Below are 15,672 nucleotides of genomic sequence, written 5' to 3'. Positions count from 1 at the left end.
CAAATTTCCCCAAGAAAAATGGCTCTGTTTTTAAAAGTTATTTGCAAAAGTGTTCACATTTTAAAATTAAACACATTTAACTAGTAAAATCTGCACATTTCTATTTGAAGACTAAATGATATTAGCATTACACTGCAATTCTATGAGAAAGATAAGAAGAACAAACAATATATTAAAAAAAGACAACTGTCTGCAAGTATAGCCTGGACTAATAAAAGGGAAAAAACCTGAAGTGTTACAAAAAGTGCAGTTTCGCTTGTAAATCTTTTTCCCCCCCTTCAAGTTTCACATACATTTTTTAAAAAGTTTAATTTCTACCTCTTAGCTTTGGATGCTATTAGAGAAAGAAAACATTTGAGGAATAAATGTTATAAATATTTATGCTTTTAAATTATGCCAGATAGTCAAGTTATTAACATGCCAGTTTAACACAGGTCTAGTCGAATCCACACGGTACCATTTTAAGTGAGGCACCTGCTCTGTCAGTGCACATACACAAGGACAGTGTCTCGGTATAGAAAAGAGAAGAATGCAGTACAGCAAGGGATAAGTCAGAGGCAAGTTGTACTTCAAGTTTTCAATGAATGTGGGGGAAGAGTAAGGTCCATCCATCCTACTCAGAAGGCTGTCTGCTGAAATCCCATAAACTGGCTTATGCAGCACTTCCAAAACCAACCTGCTCACACCTCTGTTGTTTCCTTCTACCTGATGTACCCTCATCTTGCTGAAAAACAGATGCAACCTGATTCTCAGCTGAAGGGTTTATGGTAGTGTATACAGCAGACATCATGCTTCCCTATATAATGTGGTGTTCCTGGCCGTCAGATACTGTTGGTCATTTGCATTTATAGTAATGGCAGAATAAAAACAGCAGAGAAGTAACTGCTCTGTCTCTTTCTTTCCAAGGAGTTACACTACCTTTCTGCACATTTCTAAACTTTTAACTGGAATAATGCAGAGGGTGGAAGCAGCTGAAAAGGATCTGGACCTCATACCAGGATTTTTTCCCCTGCATGTCTTTGACAAGCTAGCAGAGCACATACCTCTACATTTAAATACAAATAGGAAGACTACATTGCAAAGGAGGTGCACACAAGGACAGATGTTCACATCTTGTACTGGACTGGAGGCAACCCTAATCCTGCATGATAGGAATACATCTGATACAGAGCCATTCATAAAGACCTTTTGCCATACACTGTGACCACTAATATTTTATCACTGCTTTTGCAGAGTAATCTGCAATTAAAGAGGTAGCATAAAGAAAGAAATATTTTAAAGTCCTTCTGGTATAACCCACCCCCTGAGTTAAATGCTGACAGCTACAGAAAGAACACGCAGCGCTATCTATTCAGAGGCAGCACCGTGAATACATTCAATTAAAACTGCGAAGCATAATCTTGAAAAAGGGGATACAGCAACTACATTTCCTACCAGGAGCCAGACCGCACCTCAAGTGATACACTACATGCTCTTGCAAGGTGGAATATTTCTTCCTTCCCATGACAGAAGATAAAAGAAAAAAATCTTGCAGAGGAGGAAACACTTACCTTAATTTCTTTTGGGGGGGAGGGGGGGGAAATCAACAAAAGAGCCCATCTCCAGCACCTCGAACAGCAAATGCATCTGAGGAGATGCCGGCGACAGCGAGCGGAGCCGTGAGGCAGCACCGAGGCAGGGGCAACTGTGGCCGTGCCCCCTTTCCCGGCAGCAGGCATGACAATGCGCGAACACCCCCTCCACGGCACAGCAGGCAACTGTAGCCAGGAGACAGAGGTGCTTAAATTAGAAAACCGCTGCCAGAGGAAATAAACGGGAACCACAGCGACCCCCTCGACCCCAGCAGCTATCAAATCCGGGAAGATATAGTGCACATCTGTTTTACGAGGCCCCCAGGGAGCTCCTACTCCAGCTACTTACCCTGTCTGCATTATTAATAGATGTTAATGGTGCCATTATATCGAAAAGAAGCCTCTTCCTCTTCATAATATGGAAATTCCAAAATTCCAAGTTAGGTTTGTTTGTGGTTTTGTAATTAAAAAAAAAGGAAGCAAAAAACCCTGCATACCATGAGGCAGCAAACAGCTTCTTGGTCCTGCAAACTGCAGAGCTGCACCCTCTCCCTTCACCCTGCCTTCCCCAGTCATCCTCAATATACTGATTTGGTAGACAAAATCGATACAAAGCAGCAAACAACTGCAATAAAGCGAACAGGCAGACAAAGACTTCCTGCCATAAGGCAACTCCTGAATACACAATTTTCTTTTTAATAAGGTTCTGAAATTTTTCAGCTAAAGCACATACATATATTCCAATGAAAATGATGCAGTATAAAGAACAGCATAATCCCACAAAGTTCCTATTTTTCTTACCCAAATACATAGTTTATTTCTTCAGCAGGAGTTATCTGTCACCTGAAAAAGTGTTATTTAGACTGACTCGATGATAAAGCACCTTCTGTCAAGCCTTTGATTTAGTTGATGAATAAAGGAATGTGATCCTAAAGTATCCCTAGGCTGTGTTTTTGTTAATGCCTGGATTTCCTCCGGGTCCATTCATCCTCAAGGTAGGTGTACTGCAGTCATGCACCAAAGTGTCAAAAGACCTTCCACAAAAGATATTGACCTATTTTAATCTGATCCATGTATAAATGCAATGGAGCTACCACTGGGAATAAAGTGAACCAAAGATGTATTTTTAACCCCTTTATAGCACAGTCTGCAAGAGGAGCAAATGCACGTCAGTAACAAACATACCCTCAAAGACTGTAGGAGAATGCAGTTTGCTTTAACTGGATCTCTTCCACTGATGTTAAGAGTCATGTGAAATGCTACCGCTTTGCAGACAGCCAGGCACATCTCTGCACTTTAGCATCGCTATCCAATAATTTTGACCAGCTTTAAAAAAAAAAAAAAAAAAGAAAATAAAAATCCAGAAAAGCCAAAACGGTAGCTGACTTACCCAAGTCAGCTTTTACTCTGCTACACAAAATACCAATTTAAACTCAAATATAAAAACACCTCAACGCCTCAAACTGCAGAGGAAAAGAAAAAGCCATCCTTAAGGATGGAAATACCCCAGCATTAATTGCACGATGAAATTTTTGCATGTGTGGGGGTAGGCTGGGGAGAGCGAACGTGTCAAGAATCACCTTCTTGTGCTGCAGATGCATGCTGCAGCTGTTTGCTGGCTTTCCACAAATGAATGAAAAGTGCCGCTAATTCTTCCAAGACAAATGTAACCGATTGGCTTTGTTGACTGCTTGCCTCTGTGGCTTTTGAGACCACGCAAGTACGCTGCAGACGCAAAATCACAGGGTCTGGCTGTATTAACTGAATTACAGACAGCGCTGATGTGATCATCTTCATCTCTCTCTCGCGCTCTCTAATTATTTATCCAGATCAAGCCTGACTGCTGGAAAATTAGCTCTCTACAGGAGGTAACCGAGCTGAAAGGTTCTTTTTACCAAGAAATGATGGGCTGGCCGCTAGCAGTACATATGCCAGTGTGCAGTTGTAAGGAAATGTCACAAGATGTAAATTTGCAAGTAGATTTCTCATCCTCCCAGAAAAAGAAATAAGACATTTTTAGAAGATATAAATATATATATATATATAAAATTTCTACAGGCACACAAAATAAGTAACTGCCCAAATTCCTGACCCTGAATTCCTTAGAAGAATTTATTTAAAATGGAAAGAGAGATGTATATTGGTCACATCTTCTTTTCATCGCTTCGCACAGTCAGTCCTGCTTGCCTGTCTATGAACAAGTTCATAGTATTTCACTTGCACAAGATTTTCACTTCTTGCCAGCAACTGCAATGAGACCAAGTTTTAGTTCTGATGCTTAGGGGAAGAAAAGACAGCAGCATTTTAGTCACTGGATCAAACCAATGCACAGCAGAATGAATAAAGCATAAAAAACCAGGATAATAGAATTTTTTTAAGCTCAAGATACTGTTTTAGCCTGTAGCAATCTAAAAGCAACCGTGAAGGTAATTTTTTTTTAGTTAAATAAATGGAAAATAAAAAGTGTTAAACCTGTGAGACAAACAAGGGTGGTTTAAAAGGAATAGCTTTGAAATTATTTTCCAATTAGCGAGACTGTCATTACAAGTCAATTTGCTGTACTGCACATGTATATGGATGTACATATTTTTAATACACTTTAATGCACTCTTTGGTCCAATTCTAGTCACATGTAGGCCAGTATAAATTTTAGTGCTAGACAGATTTAACTTACCACTTGAAGCATTAAACACACAGAACATTGACATTAAAACAATGCAGCAGTATGAAACAAATATGCTGATTTTGATACCTACAACCTTCGGAAGTTAATTGTTCGAAAAGCAAAAAAAGAAGCAGATTCCAGGCTGAATCCCTCTGCTTGCTGCACTTGCAGCAGTTTCAGCATGTCAAGCCTTCCTCGATCTTTTAATTGCATTGGGTGTTATGCATGCCAGGGAAGGGTGAGAATAGTTGTCAACTCACCTGACTGCAGAACAAAGAGCATTTTTTCTTCCAGCATTTGTTACTGATGCTTGAGCCACACCCTATGTCCTTACAGAACACGCTCTTTCTCACATTTTCCTTTTTCCTACCCACGCAGAGAGACGATTTCTTCCCAATAATAAAATAATAGCCATTCTCTAGAATTACTACATTGGGTTTCACCATTTTTTGAATCCCCTGCGGGTTGACTTTTAAGGGACCGAGGGGGACTGTGGGTGCTGCTGCGTTTTCCACAGTGTAGGGAGTCCCTGAGCTGGGATGCCTCAGCTGGATGCCTCAGCATCCCACAACCTGGCTCCCCTAGCCCTGCTTGGGATGACGCTGGTGGATGAGGGGCCTCACCCTGCTCACCCAGTCACAGGAATAGGAGGGCACAGCCTCCAGAGCATTTGAGGGCAGAATAATAAAAAAAAACCCCAAACAACCCAACAAAAAACCCCAAAACCCAATGCTAAAACAAGAGGGAAACCCCTTGCCTGGCACCCCTACCCACCAGCCCCAGGCACCTGCCTGTGGGGTCAAAACGCTCTGGGTGGCATTAACCCCTAATAGCTATTTGCCAAACCATGTGCTCCCTATCACACCCCCTCAAATCCTCCAACAGCTGGCAGTTTGCAAGGTTGAACTCCTCCTGCTCTGCACAAAGACCCTTCTGCCTTTCCTTTTTTTTGCCTATATTCCCATCAGCACTACAAATCACACACACACTGGTCTCTCCAGAACCAGATACAAGAACAAAACCCCTTGCAGGCTGGCTACACAATACATAGAAACCTGCCATGTTTTTTGCAGATTTGTATAAACAGGCATGTTCCTGACTGGATCTATTTATAAAATGCCCAAGCAATGTAAAGCTAGATGCAGACAATGCATAAACTGGTACCTGCAAAGCAACTAACATCTCTTTTCCTGCCTGTCAGAAAAAATCTCCTCCATCAGCTAAATTATCTATTCCAAAAAGTCTGGAGGCAGTCAAACACCACAGCTTCTAACATTGCCCCCACCAACCATTTCATGAGGTGTAGCAATAACTTGGCTGTGGTTTTGGTGGCTCCATACCAGTGGGTAAGTCCTAAGCATCTTTAGAGTCAACAAGGCAGCCTTGTCCCTCTGAATTTCCTGATGCATCAAAGTTACACTTTCTGACCTAATAAAAGTAGCAGGAATGGTAGCTTTCACCAAGTTTCAGGGCAGGTGGAGTTAAGGAATGGTACGATTTAGCCTGGATTATCTTTGCAAGCAGGAGTAGAGGGATTACTTTTTTTTTCTGTTTCCCTGACAGAGCACATGCATCCAATGTGCTTCCCAATCCTAGCCCAGCTGGCCAAAACAGCTTAAGAACGAGCAATGCTATGGCCTCTGTGAGGTTTGGTCTAGGACTTTTTTTTGTTTGTTTTAAAAAGAGCTTTTGTTCAGCTGTTCCTTGGTATTTGATATGTTATCATCCACCAGGCACGCACCACTGAAGGGAAGCCGTGGTGCTCTTGGGCTGTGGCTGAATTCTGCGTCAAACAGAAAACCGTTTGACGCAGAATCAAAGAAACTGTTGCCACTTTAACATTCGAGATGCAGAAAAATAAAACCCTTTTAACTTCTGATCACATGATTCTTGAATAACCAGCAAAGCCAGCTTTAAAAAAAAAAATTAAAAAAAAAAAATCTGTATATCCCTGGACACTTTAGACTGCCAACTGCTGAAGGTTCTTGTTACTATTTTGAAATAGGGTGTGGGTGGAGGTACCTACTAAAGCTTTCTACTGCTGCTGCCACCATTGCTGCTAATGGGGTAGGTGTTTCCAGAAATCCCTGCTCCTAAGGAGAAGCCTGAACTTGCATCTGCGCCTCTGCTGGGGCACATTGAAGACAGGATTTTCTTGCACCATCTGTTATTTGCATCACCGCTGCATGGGGATGCCAGCCTGTGACAGCACCCAGACCTGCTGCAGGCACAGCAGCAGCCAGGGAAGAACAAGGTGAGCCATGAAGGGAAGTCACCAAGACTGGGATGGCCACTGAGAAACAGGCAGGCAGCAGAGTATGTGACACTGATATGACTGGGCAGGATCTGACAGTTGCCATGAAAAACCCCCACACTTTCCATGAGATAGCAGATTAGTGGCTTTTAAAGCACCTTGCTGGTGAAGGCATCACAGTATGGGAGTATGGGAGGAGGGACTCACACCCCCAACTCCACAGGCTTACTCCACTGTGAGTTGCCACACTTTTCAGTTGAGCCTCACAAGGATTTATACGCACTGGACACACATGGCACAAACTCAGCAGCTTCTCTCCCCCAACTGGTGGCAGTGACCAGAGGTCCTGCCTGTATCTCTGGGGCAGTACAGCTACCAGACAGCAGCAGACCTTTCCCGATGCACTTGTCTGTGCAGCACACTGCACCCTGCTAGATGCCCATTTGCACTCAGATGGAAGTGTTTGCTGAATTTTTGTGGAGCCTTCAACTTGTTTTCCTGACACTGTTGGATTGTCTTTTAAACTCATCAACCCTGCTCAAGACTTAGGCAAATGGGCTTTACACAGTCACTTTTATGTCGCTGAAAACATATCTGAAGGAAAGGCAGGAGGTCTCCAGAGTACTGACACTGCATGAATAGATAAAAAGCCCTAAAATAAAAAGCAGTACAGAGCAGCACAGCTCTCAGTATAAACAGGTATGTGAATACTCAGCACCTTTCTTAGAGATGCTGATGTTGAACCTGGGCAGTTTATCCACTTTTCAGCAAAGTAGCTGTACCTGCTGAAACCAAAAGAAGAAAACCAGCAGATTTTAGTGGGAATAGAACTGAACTAGCAAGCACCAGGACTTGTTAGTTTTTAGAGTACAAGTGTGCTGATAATCCCATTACCATTCAACCTTTGCACCCCTCAAACATGCTATTTGTTGCCCAGCTGGACACCAGCCTCCTGGCACACGGACAGCAAGAAGATGCTCCCAGGTTCCCTGTACCTGGTGCACCTAGAAGTCCTGGTGAGTCCCCTGCAGCGCCTGGGTGATCCACCAGTTCCCTTTTCTGACATATGCTGCATCTTCCCTCCCAGAAAACTCACCTCCCACAGGCTTTCCCTGGAAGGAATCTTAATCCTTCTGACCTTTCTGAATACAACTCCTTCTGTTCTTTATTTTCTTAAATAATCCCTATCTCTGGTTGTGGTCAGGCACACTTATTTTTTCCACTTTCCATTCTTCCCGCAAATTTCAACCCTCTGTGTGAGTGTAAAGTTGTTGCTGTAGGTCTTTGGGAGTCTACCTCTCTCCCAACCTCCTTTACTTCCTCTGAAATCACTTTCCTACTTAAAAAAGCCTGCAAGCTGTTTCTCGACCATACCCAATCCTCCCATCACTTTGTCAGGAGCGCTGGACTGTCTTTTACAGTCAGAGACAGTGATGATAAATGACAGCCTCCATAATCCAGCAAGTGCTGCTGTCCAGGGGCAAAAGTCACAGGCAGATGTGGAGCCTGCCCACTGAGAACACTGCAGAGGGAAGAGGGCACATCACTCACAGCAGTAAATCCCATCCATGCTCCAGCTGCTCAGCTCCAAGCAGTATCAAAGCCCCCTTTGCAGGCTACAGAGCACACAGTGCTTTTGAGTCTTCTCTTGCCAGCAGACTTCATTTTCACTTAAAACACTAAATGAGGAAAAAGGCATCTTCCATTCTCCAAAAGAAGGCTGCATGCAGCCCTGTACACTCCCCATTTCAGTAGCTCTGATATTGACAGCCAGCTGGATAATGCATTCAAGCACTCTGGGGATCAAACCCTTTATCCAGGAAATCTGTCTCTGTTTGCTGAAGGAGCCCCTGGTGAACAGGTTTTGAGGAGTGGAGATTCAAACCATGCTTCCCACCTCACTCCTAACCAAAGTGGGTTAGGAAACAGGAGTGCCAGCCAGAAGCAGATTGCACTTCTTCCCAAAGAATCACAAACAACTTTACAAATATTAGACCTCACAGCTCGCTTGGAAGAAGTCAATAAATATCATTTCTACCACCTTACCCAAGTTTTGCTGAAAAAGCAATGCTAGAGGGAAGCTTATCTATGTGTCCAAGGTCAGGCTTGGCATCTGTGACAGATTGAGCTGTTTTAAGTCCCTATACATCCAGCCTTCAATCCTAGAATCAGACACCACACAGTGCCTCTAACTTTTAAAGAGGAAGCATTGAAAGAAAAGAAAAAACTTTTACAGCCTAGCTGAAAACCCACTGGAAGACCTGATGAGTGTCTACTTCTGAAATCAGCTGCAACACCATCCTCCCCTTTGGGAGCAAGCTTTGCCCTGCCAGTACCAGTTCCAAGTTCCTCAGGCTGTGCCCATCCTCAATGGCTCTCAGAACCAGTAACATACCAGACTGGGGTGGGGGCAAAGCAGGGCATAACTCGCACTAGGAGTGCCAGGGGTTTGTCCAGTCTTCTGTCTGGTCCTTCCTTGGCTCCCTTGGACTTGTGCATCAGCCAAGAGCAGAGATTTAAAGGTACAGCCACCAGCATCTTCACCAATACCATAGCTATCACAGTATGCCAAAAGTGTTCCGCTGGCTTCCAGTGAACCTGCAAGCCCTCAATGGTGACTGGAAGCAGAGCTAGTGCCGAAGCACTGGTACCTGCTCTGGCAAATGAGGCTGATGATCGCCTTTGAGCGGCTGCATGACACGTGTGGCATCAGTCACTGAGTACTAGATTTTTCTTTCTTTAGGCTAGACTAACTGTGTTCTGGTAAGCTGGCTAACTCTGAATTGGAAAGCAGGTGGTAAGAGAGTCTTTTCTGGTGCAGACCCTCCTCTCTCGGGAAGACACAGTGCCAGGGGAAGGGGATGCACAGCCACAACGTGGCTGCCAGCGGGGAACGCCTCGGCTCAACTGCGGTCAATAGCACCATTCCCCCGGCAGTGCTTTTGGTCTCTGCCTTGCTAATATTTGCTTTAAGAGGTCTTGATGAGTCAAGCTGCTCAGGATGAAAGTCCACAGCCTGCTGGCAGTGTGAGTGAGAGCACGGAGCCTGTACTAACAGAGGATGCCAGGAGTGCAAGGTGCACCTCAGCTGAGCTAATGGGACCACAAGCCAGCAGCGATGACTTGGGGCAGAGCTCTCTGCTGTAAGCCCAGCCAAGAAAAATGAAGGCAGCCATTTTCCTGCAGTGGGCTTCAAAACTGTCCATGGCGTTGTTGCCTTGATAGTTAACCAAAATGATAATTTACAACCTTTTTTTTTTTTCCAGTTGTAGTCTAAATCTAAACTAGATCTGTTTTCAGAAGCATTCTAATTTAAGCTCACACTTTAGTAAATCCTTAAAATTAACAATTTCTTATCTGTCAGCCTCCAAGACAAACACAGATTTTCAGAAGAACTAAGAGCAGGCAAAAACTCAGCCAAACCTATTCATCCCCAGGTGAGGTCCACAGGGGGAAGTGTGACCCGTCAGCATGCCAAGGAACTGGAGCCCAGCTTTGCAACTTCTGGCACATAAAGCCTGCATCTTCCTTCAGGACTTAAATCCTTCATGTAAGGAAGACAGAAATTAAATCTATTCAGCAGGGAAAGCAGGCTTTCACAAAGAGAAAAACCACAGTTTTTCCTCATCTCTACCTTCCTTGTTCAGGTTTATCCCTTTTATGCATAAAGAAAAATTAAATTTCAAATTTGCAAGAATTAATAGCTGCGTTACAGAGGGCCACAATTACTACAGAGGATGAACAGCATGAGTCTACAAGAGCAACTGTGGCTTTATATCAGCTAAAGCAGTCACCATTTATTTTTTTAATCTTGAAATTGATGAGTTTGCTTTTAAAGTTTAAAAATATTAAAATGGGATCAGGCCCTTCAGTGGAAATAAAACAACAAAATTCAAGTCTCTTGATTTGTTAGAAAGGCCAAACTTCTTTCAAAACACTCCTAATTTTAATTTGTTCATACGCAAGACAAACGTTTAAGAAGAAAAAAAGAACAGTCTCCTAGCTATTTTTCCACCCAGTAAGAACCGCTGGGCAAACAAACTTGTATTCATTGTTTACCTTGGGGCAGGACCCCGACTCTTTAACCAGGTTAAGGGCCCTATTGTGTTAATCTTTACATTAGTCCAGTGCAACCTGCCTCATAATTAAACAAAGTAATGTGAGTCCCTCTTTAGTAAGGGGGCTGGGACAAACGACACCAACCCCCTCCTCCCTACGCGCACGCTGTGGTATGATCTGCCACCTCCTATAAATGCTGCCATTTGTCTTTTCTTTAGATGCATTGCAGGAGTATTTCCATATAAGCCTTATTATAATAAAAACGACAGTGTGACAAACAGCTTTGAAAATAGGTCTGCTGCTCCAACAAAGCACAGACACAACACACTGATTTGCAGAAATATCCCGTAAAATTCAGAAGTGCTACTAGTTGATTTGAAATCCAGTAAATTTAGGTGGTTGCTTTATTTTCTTCATCATGATACCTATTTCCTTAGACAAAGATGAAGAAGTAGAACATGTGCTCTATGCCTGCAACTGTTCCCCCAATCCCTTCCTTCTCCTCCCCTCCAATTTACATTGATTACAGGTTTCAAAGTCTTAGAGATTCATATTTAAGTTCTATTTAAAATGCTGATTTTTACTTGTTTTCTATTCATCTAGATCAATAATGCTCAGATGATAAATATGTACCATTTACCATTTATACTTTTTCATCTTACTGAATGTCCTACAGCAAGCCTAAGAAACATCAGTTCCTGGATAGCACTTACATTTCCCCTCTTTAGCCTATTCCCTGTTTTATCTATGACACGATACATAAGCCTGAGCGTTTTCTATTAACGCAGACACCCGTTATAACATTCAGACATTAAGTGCAGCAGAAAGGAACTGCATCTTAAAACGTTCACTGCTCATTAAAAAGTTTGTCTAATTTTATGATGACAGTTCAGCACATACATTATTCTCTGTGAAACAGTGCCCCAGTGTTAAGACATCACCACATCAGTTTTCTATTCAGTCTTCACCGAGAGATGAGAAGCCACCATTTTCTTTTTGATACATGCAAATTAAATGGTTTGTCTCTACAGAAAGTGTAAACCACAGAGAATTCTGCATTTCAGTGGCGATACTGTCACCTAGCATTAAAAACAAGTATTAATTTGTAAATGAATCTCCTCAATCGTGTTCAAAGGAAGTAATTAAGCATTTAATATACTAACAAACCAGCACAAATATTAGTTCTGTTTCCAAGGTATCTCACAACCATATAAAATTCCCCTCACGCTAATGATCTGCATCAGAACAGACTCTTGTACACCATTTTCAATAGATGCTTACCAGAGTCTTGCACAAGCTATACAATTCATACTGTTTCAAATTTAGCAACACATAAATAGCTGCTTACACATATCTGGGACTATTAGACTTGATTTTACATTCTAGAGCATTAAAAAACAACAGCGTATTGCCAGTATCCTGCTTATGAAATGCTACAAATTCTTTAATAGTCATGCAGTATTTTCAGCATTTAAGAAAAAAGCTCAAAATCATTTTTCTAGCAAGAGCATTTAGGAATGCCTTACCTCATTAAAATAAAGTTTTAAACAATGTCTACATTTAACTTACATAATGCACTGGGTTTGCTGTAATTATCTAGTAATTCCAACTATTCAGTAATACAGGAGACTTAAAGCACAGCTTAGGAACAGGAAGATTTGCGTTTTCCAGCAACCTTGTGAAACTCTGGTGAAGTTAATTCATAGCACTGACAAGAAAAGAAACCTCAAAAACAGTCAGGCAAAGTAGTTCAGCAGCTGTATACAGGGCTTTTCTTTCGCTCAAGGCTTTAATAATTTCAACAGGCACAATTTCACAAATCATCTTTCAAACTCTGAATAGCCATGCTGCGATAAGAACCAAAGCTGCGAGAGTCATGGCTCTCCAGTAATGCACAAAAATCCCGATATACAGAGTGGCAACTGAGAGATACATTCATTAACTTTGTTTTCCTGGCTTTGAAAAGGTCAAGTGGGATGCTGATTGCCAGTCAACCACTTTGTTTCGGGCATTTTTATTAGACAAAAGGCTTACAGTTAGCACTGCATTGTGCCCCACCCAGCTGGCTGAGAATTGTCATCTTCTCACTCCATTAGGCTGTAGGGCTGTATCACAATTTCCTAATTAAGTATTCCCTCCGATACATGTGTCTACCTTATAAACACACTGTTCTTTCCCTCCCCTCCTAAATAATCTTTTGGCAGGTCAGACACGAGGAGAAAAAAAAAAAAACAAACCCAGGAATGAAACAATGAAGGAACAGGATAGTACTGACCTTTTCTTGTAATAATGTCTTGCATCTCTCCCTCCCTTACTGGTTTCTTAAACTAGGAAACCAGTTCTTTAAAAATTAATTACCAGAAGGAAAAAACCCAACCCTTCTTCAGAGCACCCACTCCTCCCCAAAACCAGGCAAGCCTATATTGGTCAATTTTTATTCTAAATATGTTTCCAGAACGAGGATTTTTCCACGCACACATCCTGCATCAACCTCACTCTATCTGCATAGGACATATAAAATGTAATGGGTAAAATACGATGAAGTAAGTAGTACTCTTTTCTCTCCTTTCACCACACATATGTATTGACAACATGCAAATGCAAGGATGTGAAAAGAATGCTAAAACTTTATACTTATGAAATCCAAGTTACAAGGTTTTCAATAAACACATGAATTTGACCATTCATAAGAACAGTAAATGACAAGTTTACCATGAAAGAATGTCATATTTACTTAACCCCTATTTACGTGATTTGAGGCAGCCATACCTTATCATGAAATACCAAGTACACACTGTGAGAGAATATTGACGACACTGCTAGAGTACAGAAAACATTTTCTGTTTTCAAAACAATTTAAAGTAATACAACATTCTCCCAGGTCTCTCTATATACACTCGGTTCAACTAAACCCCTCACCTATCTTCTAAAATGCAAGCCTGACTAAGGCTGGCCAACAGCAATATTATGCTAATAAAAGTCAAAATGGGGCATCTCTTAGCTTGATGGATTAAAGGGAAAATAGGTAGGACACAGTTTTCGTGAGAAGGGCCAATTCTTCCCTTCCTTCTGTTTCTAAAACTGATCTTACGAGCACCCATTATTTTTCCTCTCCACAGCATCTTTTTAAAACCCCTCTTACATCTCCAGACAGCCATCATGCCTATATGCAGTGACAAGAGTTTTCAGAAATGTGGACTTCTTTTCAAGGTAAAATGCAGGCATATTGAGAAGCAACCTTACTTGCCCTAGTATTTCCCAGAACATATTCAACAAAATCCTATTAACCCACAATTACTTAACCTGTGGTGAAATGTGGCAAACTCTTCCCTTCTGAACACGTATCTAAGACAGCTTTTGCTCTTATTACATTAAAAACATCATTTCCACATTAAATAAGTTGAATTCGTTACCATACCTTAATTTTCCTTTGTAGTTTTCATCTGTTCCTTTACTGTTGAGTGGTATTAATGGAATCCTTGAGGTACCTACCTTCCAACATTTCAATGGCTCAAGCAAGGCCATAATATTTTCACAAATTATTTGAAATATATGTCATTCTTTAACAGGGGATAGGTGCTGATAATGCAAGCACTGGAAACACAGGTGAATTCTTTCCTAGTTACTTTTTTTTTTTTTTGGTATCAAAAGCAGAGCCTTTCAGATATTACCCATGATGCCCCAGAACCAAAAACATCTGCAATATGCTACGTTCACTGTTTGTCGCAATCAACCCACCTATTTAAAGCAGGGGGAAGAAACCACTAATCTACCAAAATACACACACACAGAGACACAAAATTCATGGAAAGACCTCTTGTACTTACATGTTGCACTGAGCCGCATGCAGGAAGGTAGCTGTGTCAGTGCCAGCCATGTTGAAGACCTGCAAGACCCAGGTATTTGTGAAGATGTTATTTGTTGGCTTTGTGACTTTCAACTGAAAAACAACCCCCGCTTCCCCAGAGCCACCTACAATTTTGCTAATGATGTTCTAATTTTAGACGTTGTATGTGAGAGACAGGGTAAGGAGAAATGTTCTAGGTATTTTAACGTCTTAATGCTGCAGCTGTAATGCAAGAATGTTTAAGAAACACCTGGAATGCTCCTTCATGGGTAACTATTTCTTTCCCGCTGAAGAAGAAAGGGGGGGGAAAAAAGGCAAGTCCTTAAGCCATGTAGTTCACACCTTCAGAGGTAGCGACCCTGCTTGGTTAGGACAAATGGTAGGACATGCAAGGTGATGTTTGAAATCAAGGTCTCCTTCTCAAACACTTTTTTCCCTTTTCTCCGTCCAAGTAGGTCACCCCTCTCAGCTGATTTTGTGTAATTGGTCTAGTTTGTTAAAAAGAGAAAAGAACCCGTCCTGCAGCATATGCTACCAGGAGAGATAGTGCCCTGCTGCAGAGGGAGAGGGCTTGCTAAAAGGGAGCATCACCAGCTGTGGCCGTTTTAGACTTCTTTCAGGATGTAGCAACCTGGATTTCTCAAAACCTCTTCAGTAGAAGCAGCACAGCAAAGGCGTTTCCTGGTGGCTCCCTGCTAATAACTGCACCGAGCTACAGCCTGGTCACCAAACCACGACTGCACGAGGGCAGCCGAGCTCTCCTCATCCCAAACACGCAGCGCTCAAGCTTTACCTTGGCATCCCCCCTCCCGGGTGACAGCAAGATGTGCTGTGTCGGTGCGGAAGCCTGATTGCTCATTCCCCTCGCGCAGTCCCTAGAAGAGGTGGGTGCTCTGGGGCGCTCCCTTGCCCGGGGAACAGGCGGCACCGCTGTTCTGGAACCTTCCTGCGCATGCTAGCCCAATGCCTGCATCCCAAAATCTGCCTGGCAAAAGCGCGCTCCTGGAGAGCGGCTGCTCCTCCCGACACACCAGCAATCAGAAGAGGGCTTTTTCACATACTGTATTTCCCAACGAAACCTTAAAGTAATTAATTGTGCTTTTGCTTGCTCCTCGTGAGCTACGTAGTGGCTAGAATGTGATGGCCGCTAAGTTTGGAGGGATTTTAACTAAAAAAACCCACAAAACCCAAAACCCAACTGAGACCAGAAACACACACCCCAACAACGGAGGTGCAGCAGTGCCCTTTTCCCTGCAGCTGCTCTCAGGGACGCAGG

The 15,672-nt window shown here is 42.5% G+C and overlaps 1 protein-coding gene across 1 annotated transcript in view; it reads right to left on the bottom strand.

Annotated features, from left to right (window-relative positions):
- The window catches only part of LOC116443256, a 62,099-nt gene extending 47,657 nt beyond the window's left edge, over positions 1–14,442 (bottom strand). The window contains exon 1 of the mRNA XM_032107302.1: positions 14,377–14,442. Within this exon, the coding sequence (XP_031963193.1) occupies positions 14,377–14,395 (19 nt within the window). The 5' untranslated portion in view covers positions 14,396–14,442. The remainder of the gene's footprint in view (positions 1–14,376) is intronic.
- Between the last annotated feature and the right edge of the window lie 1,230 nt (positions 14,443–15,672).

The sequence above is a fragment of the Corvus moneduloides genome, chromosome 1 (assembly GCF_009650955.1).
Source record: "Corvus moneduloides isolate bCorMon1 chromosome 1, bCorMon1.pri, whole genome shotgun sequence".
Taxonomy (NCBI): Eukaryota; Metazoa; Chordata; class Aves; order Passeriformes; family Corvidae; genus Corvus; species Corvus moneduloides.
The sequence above is the reverse complement of the archived record's forward strand: the minus strand, read 5'-3'. Positions and strand labels throughout refer to the sequence as shown.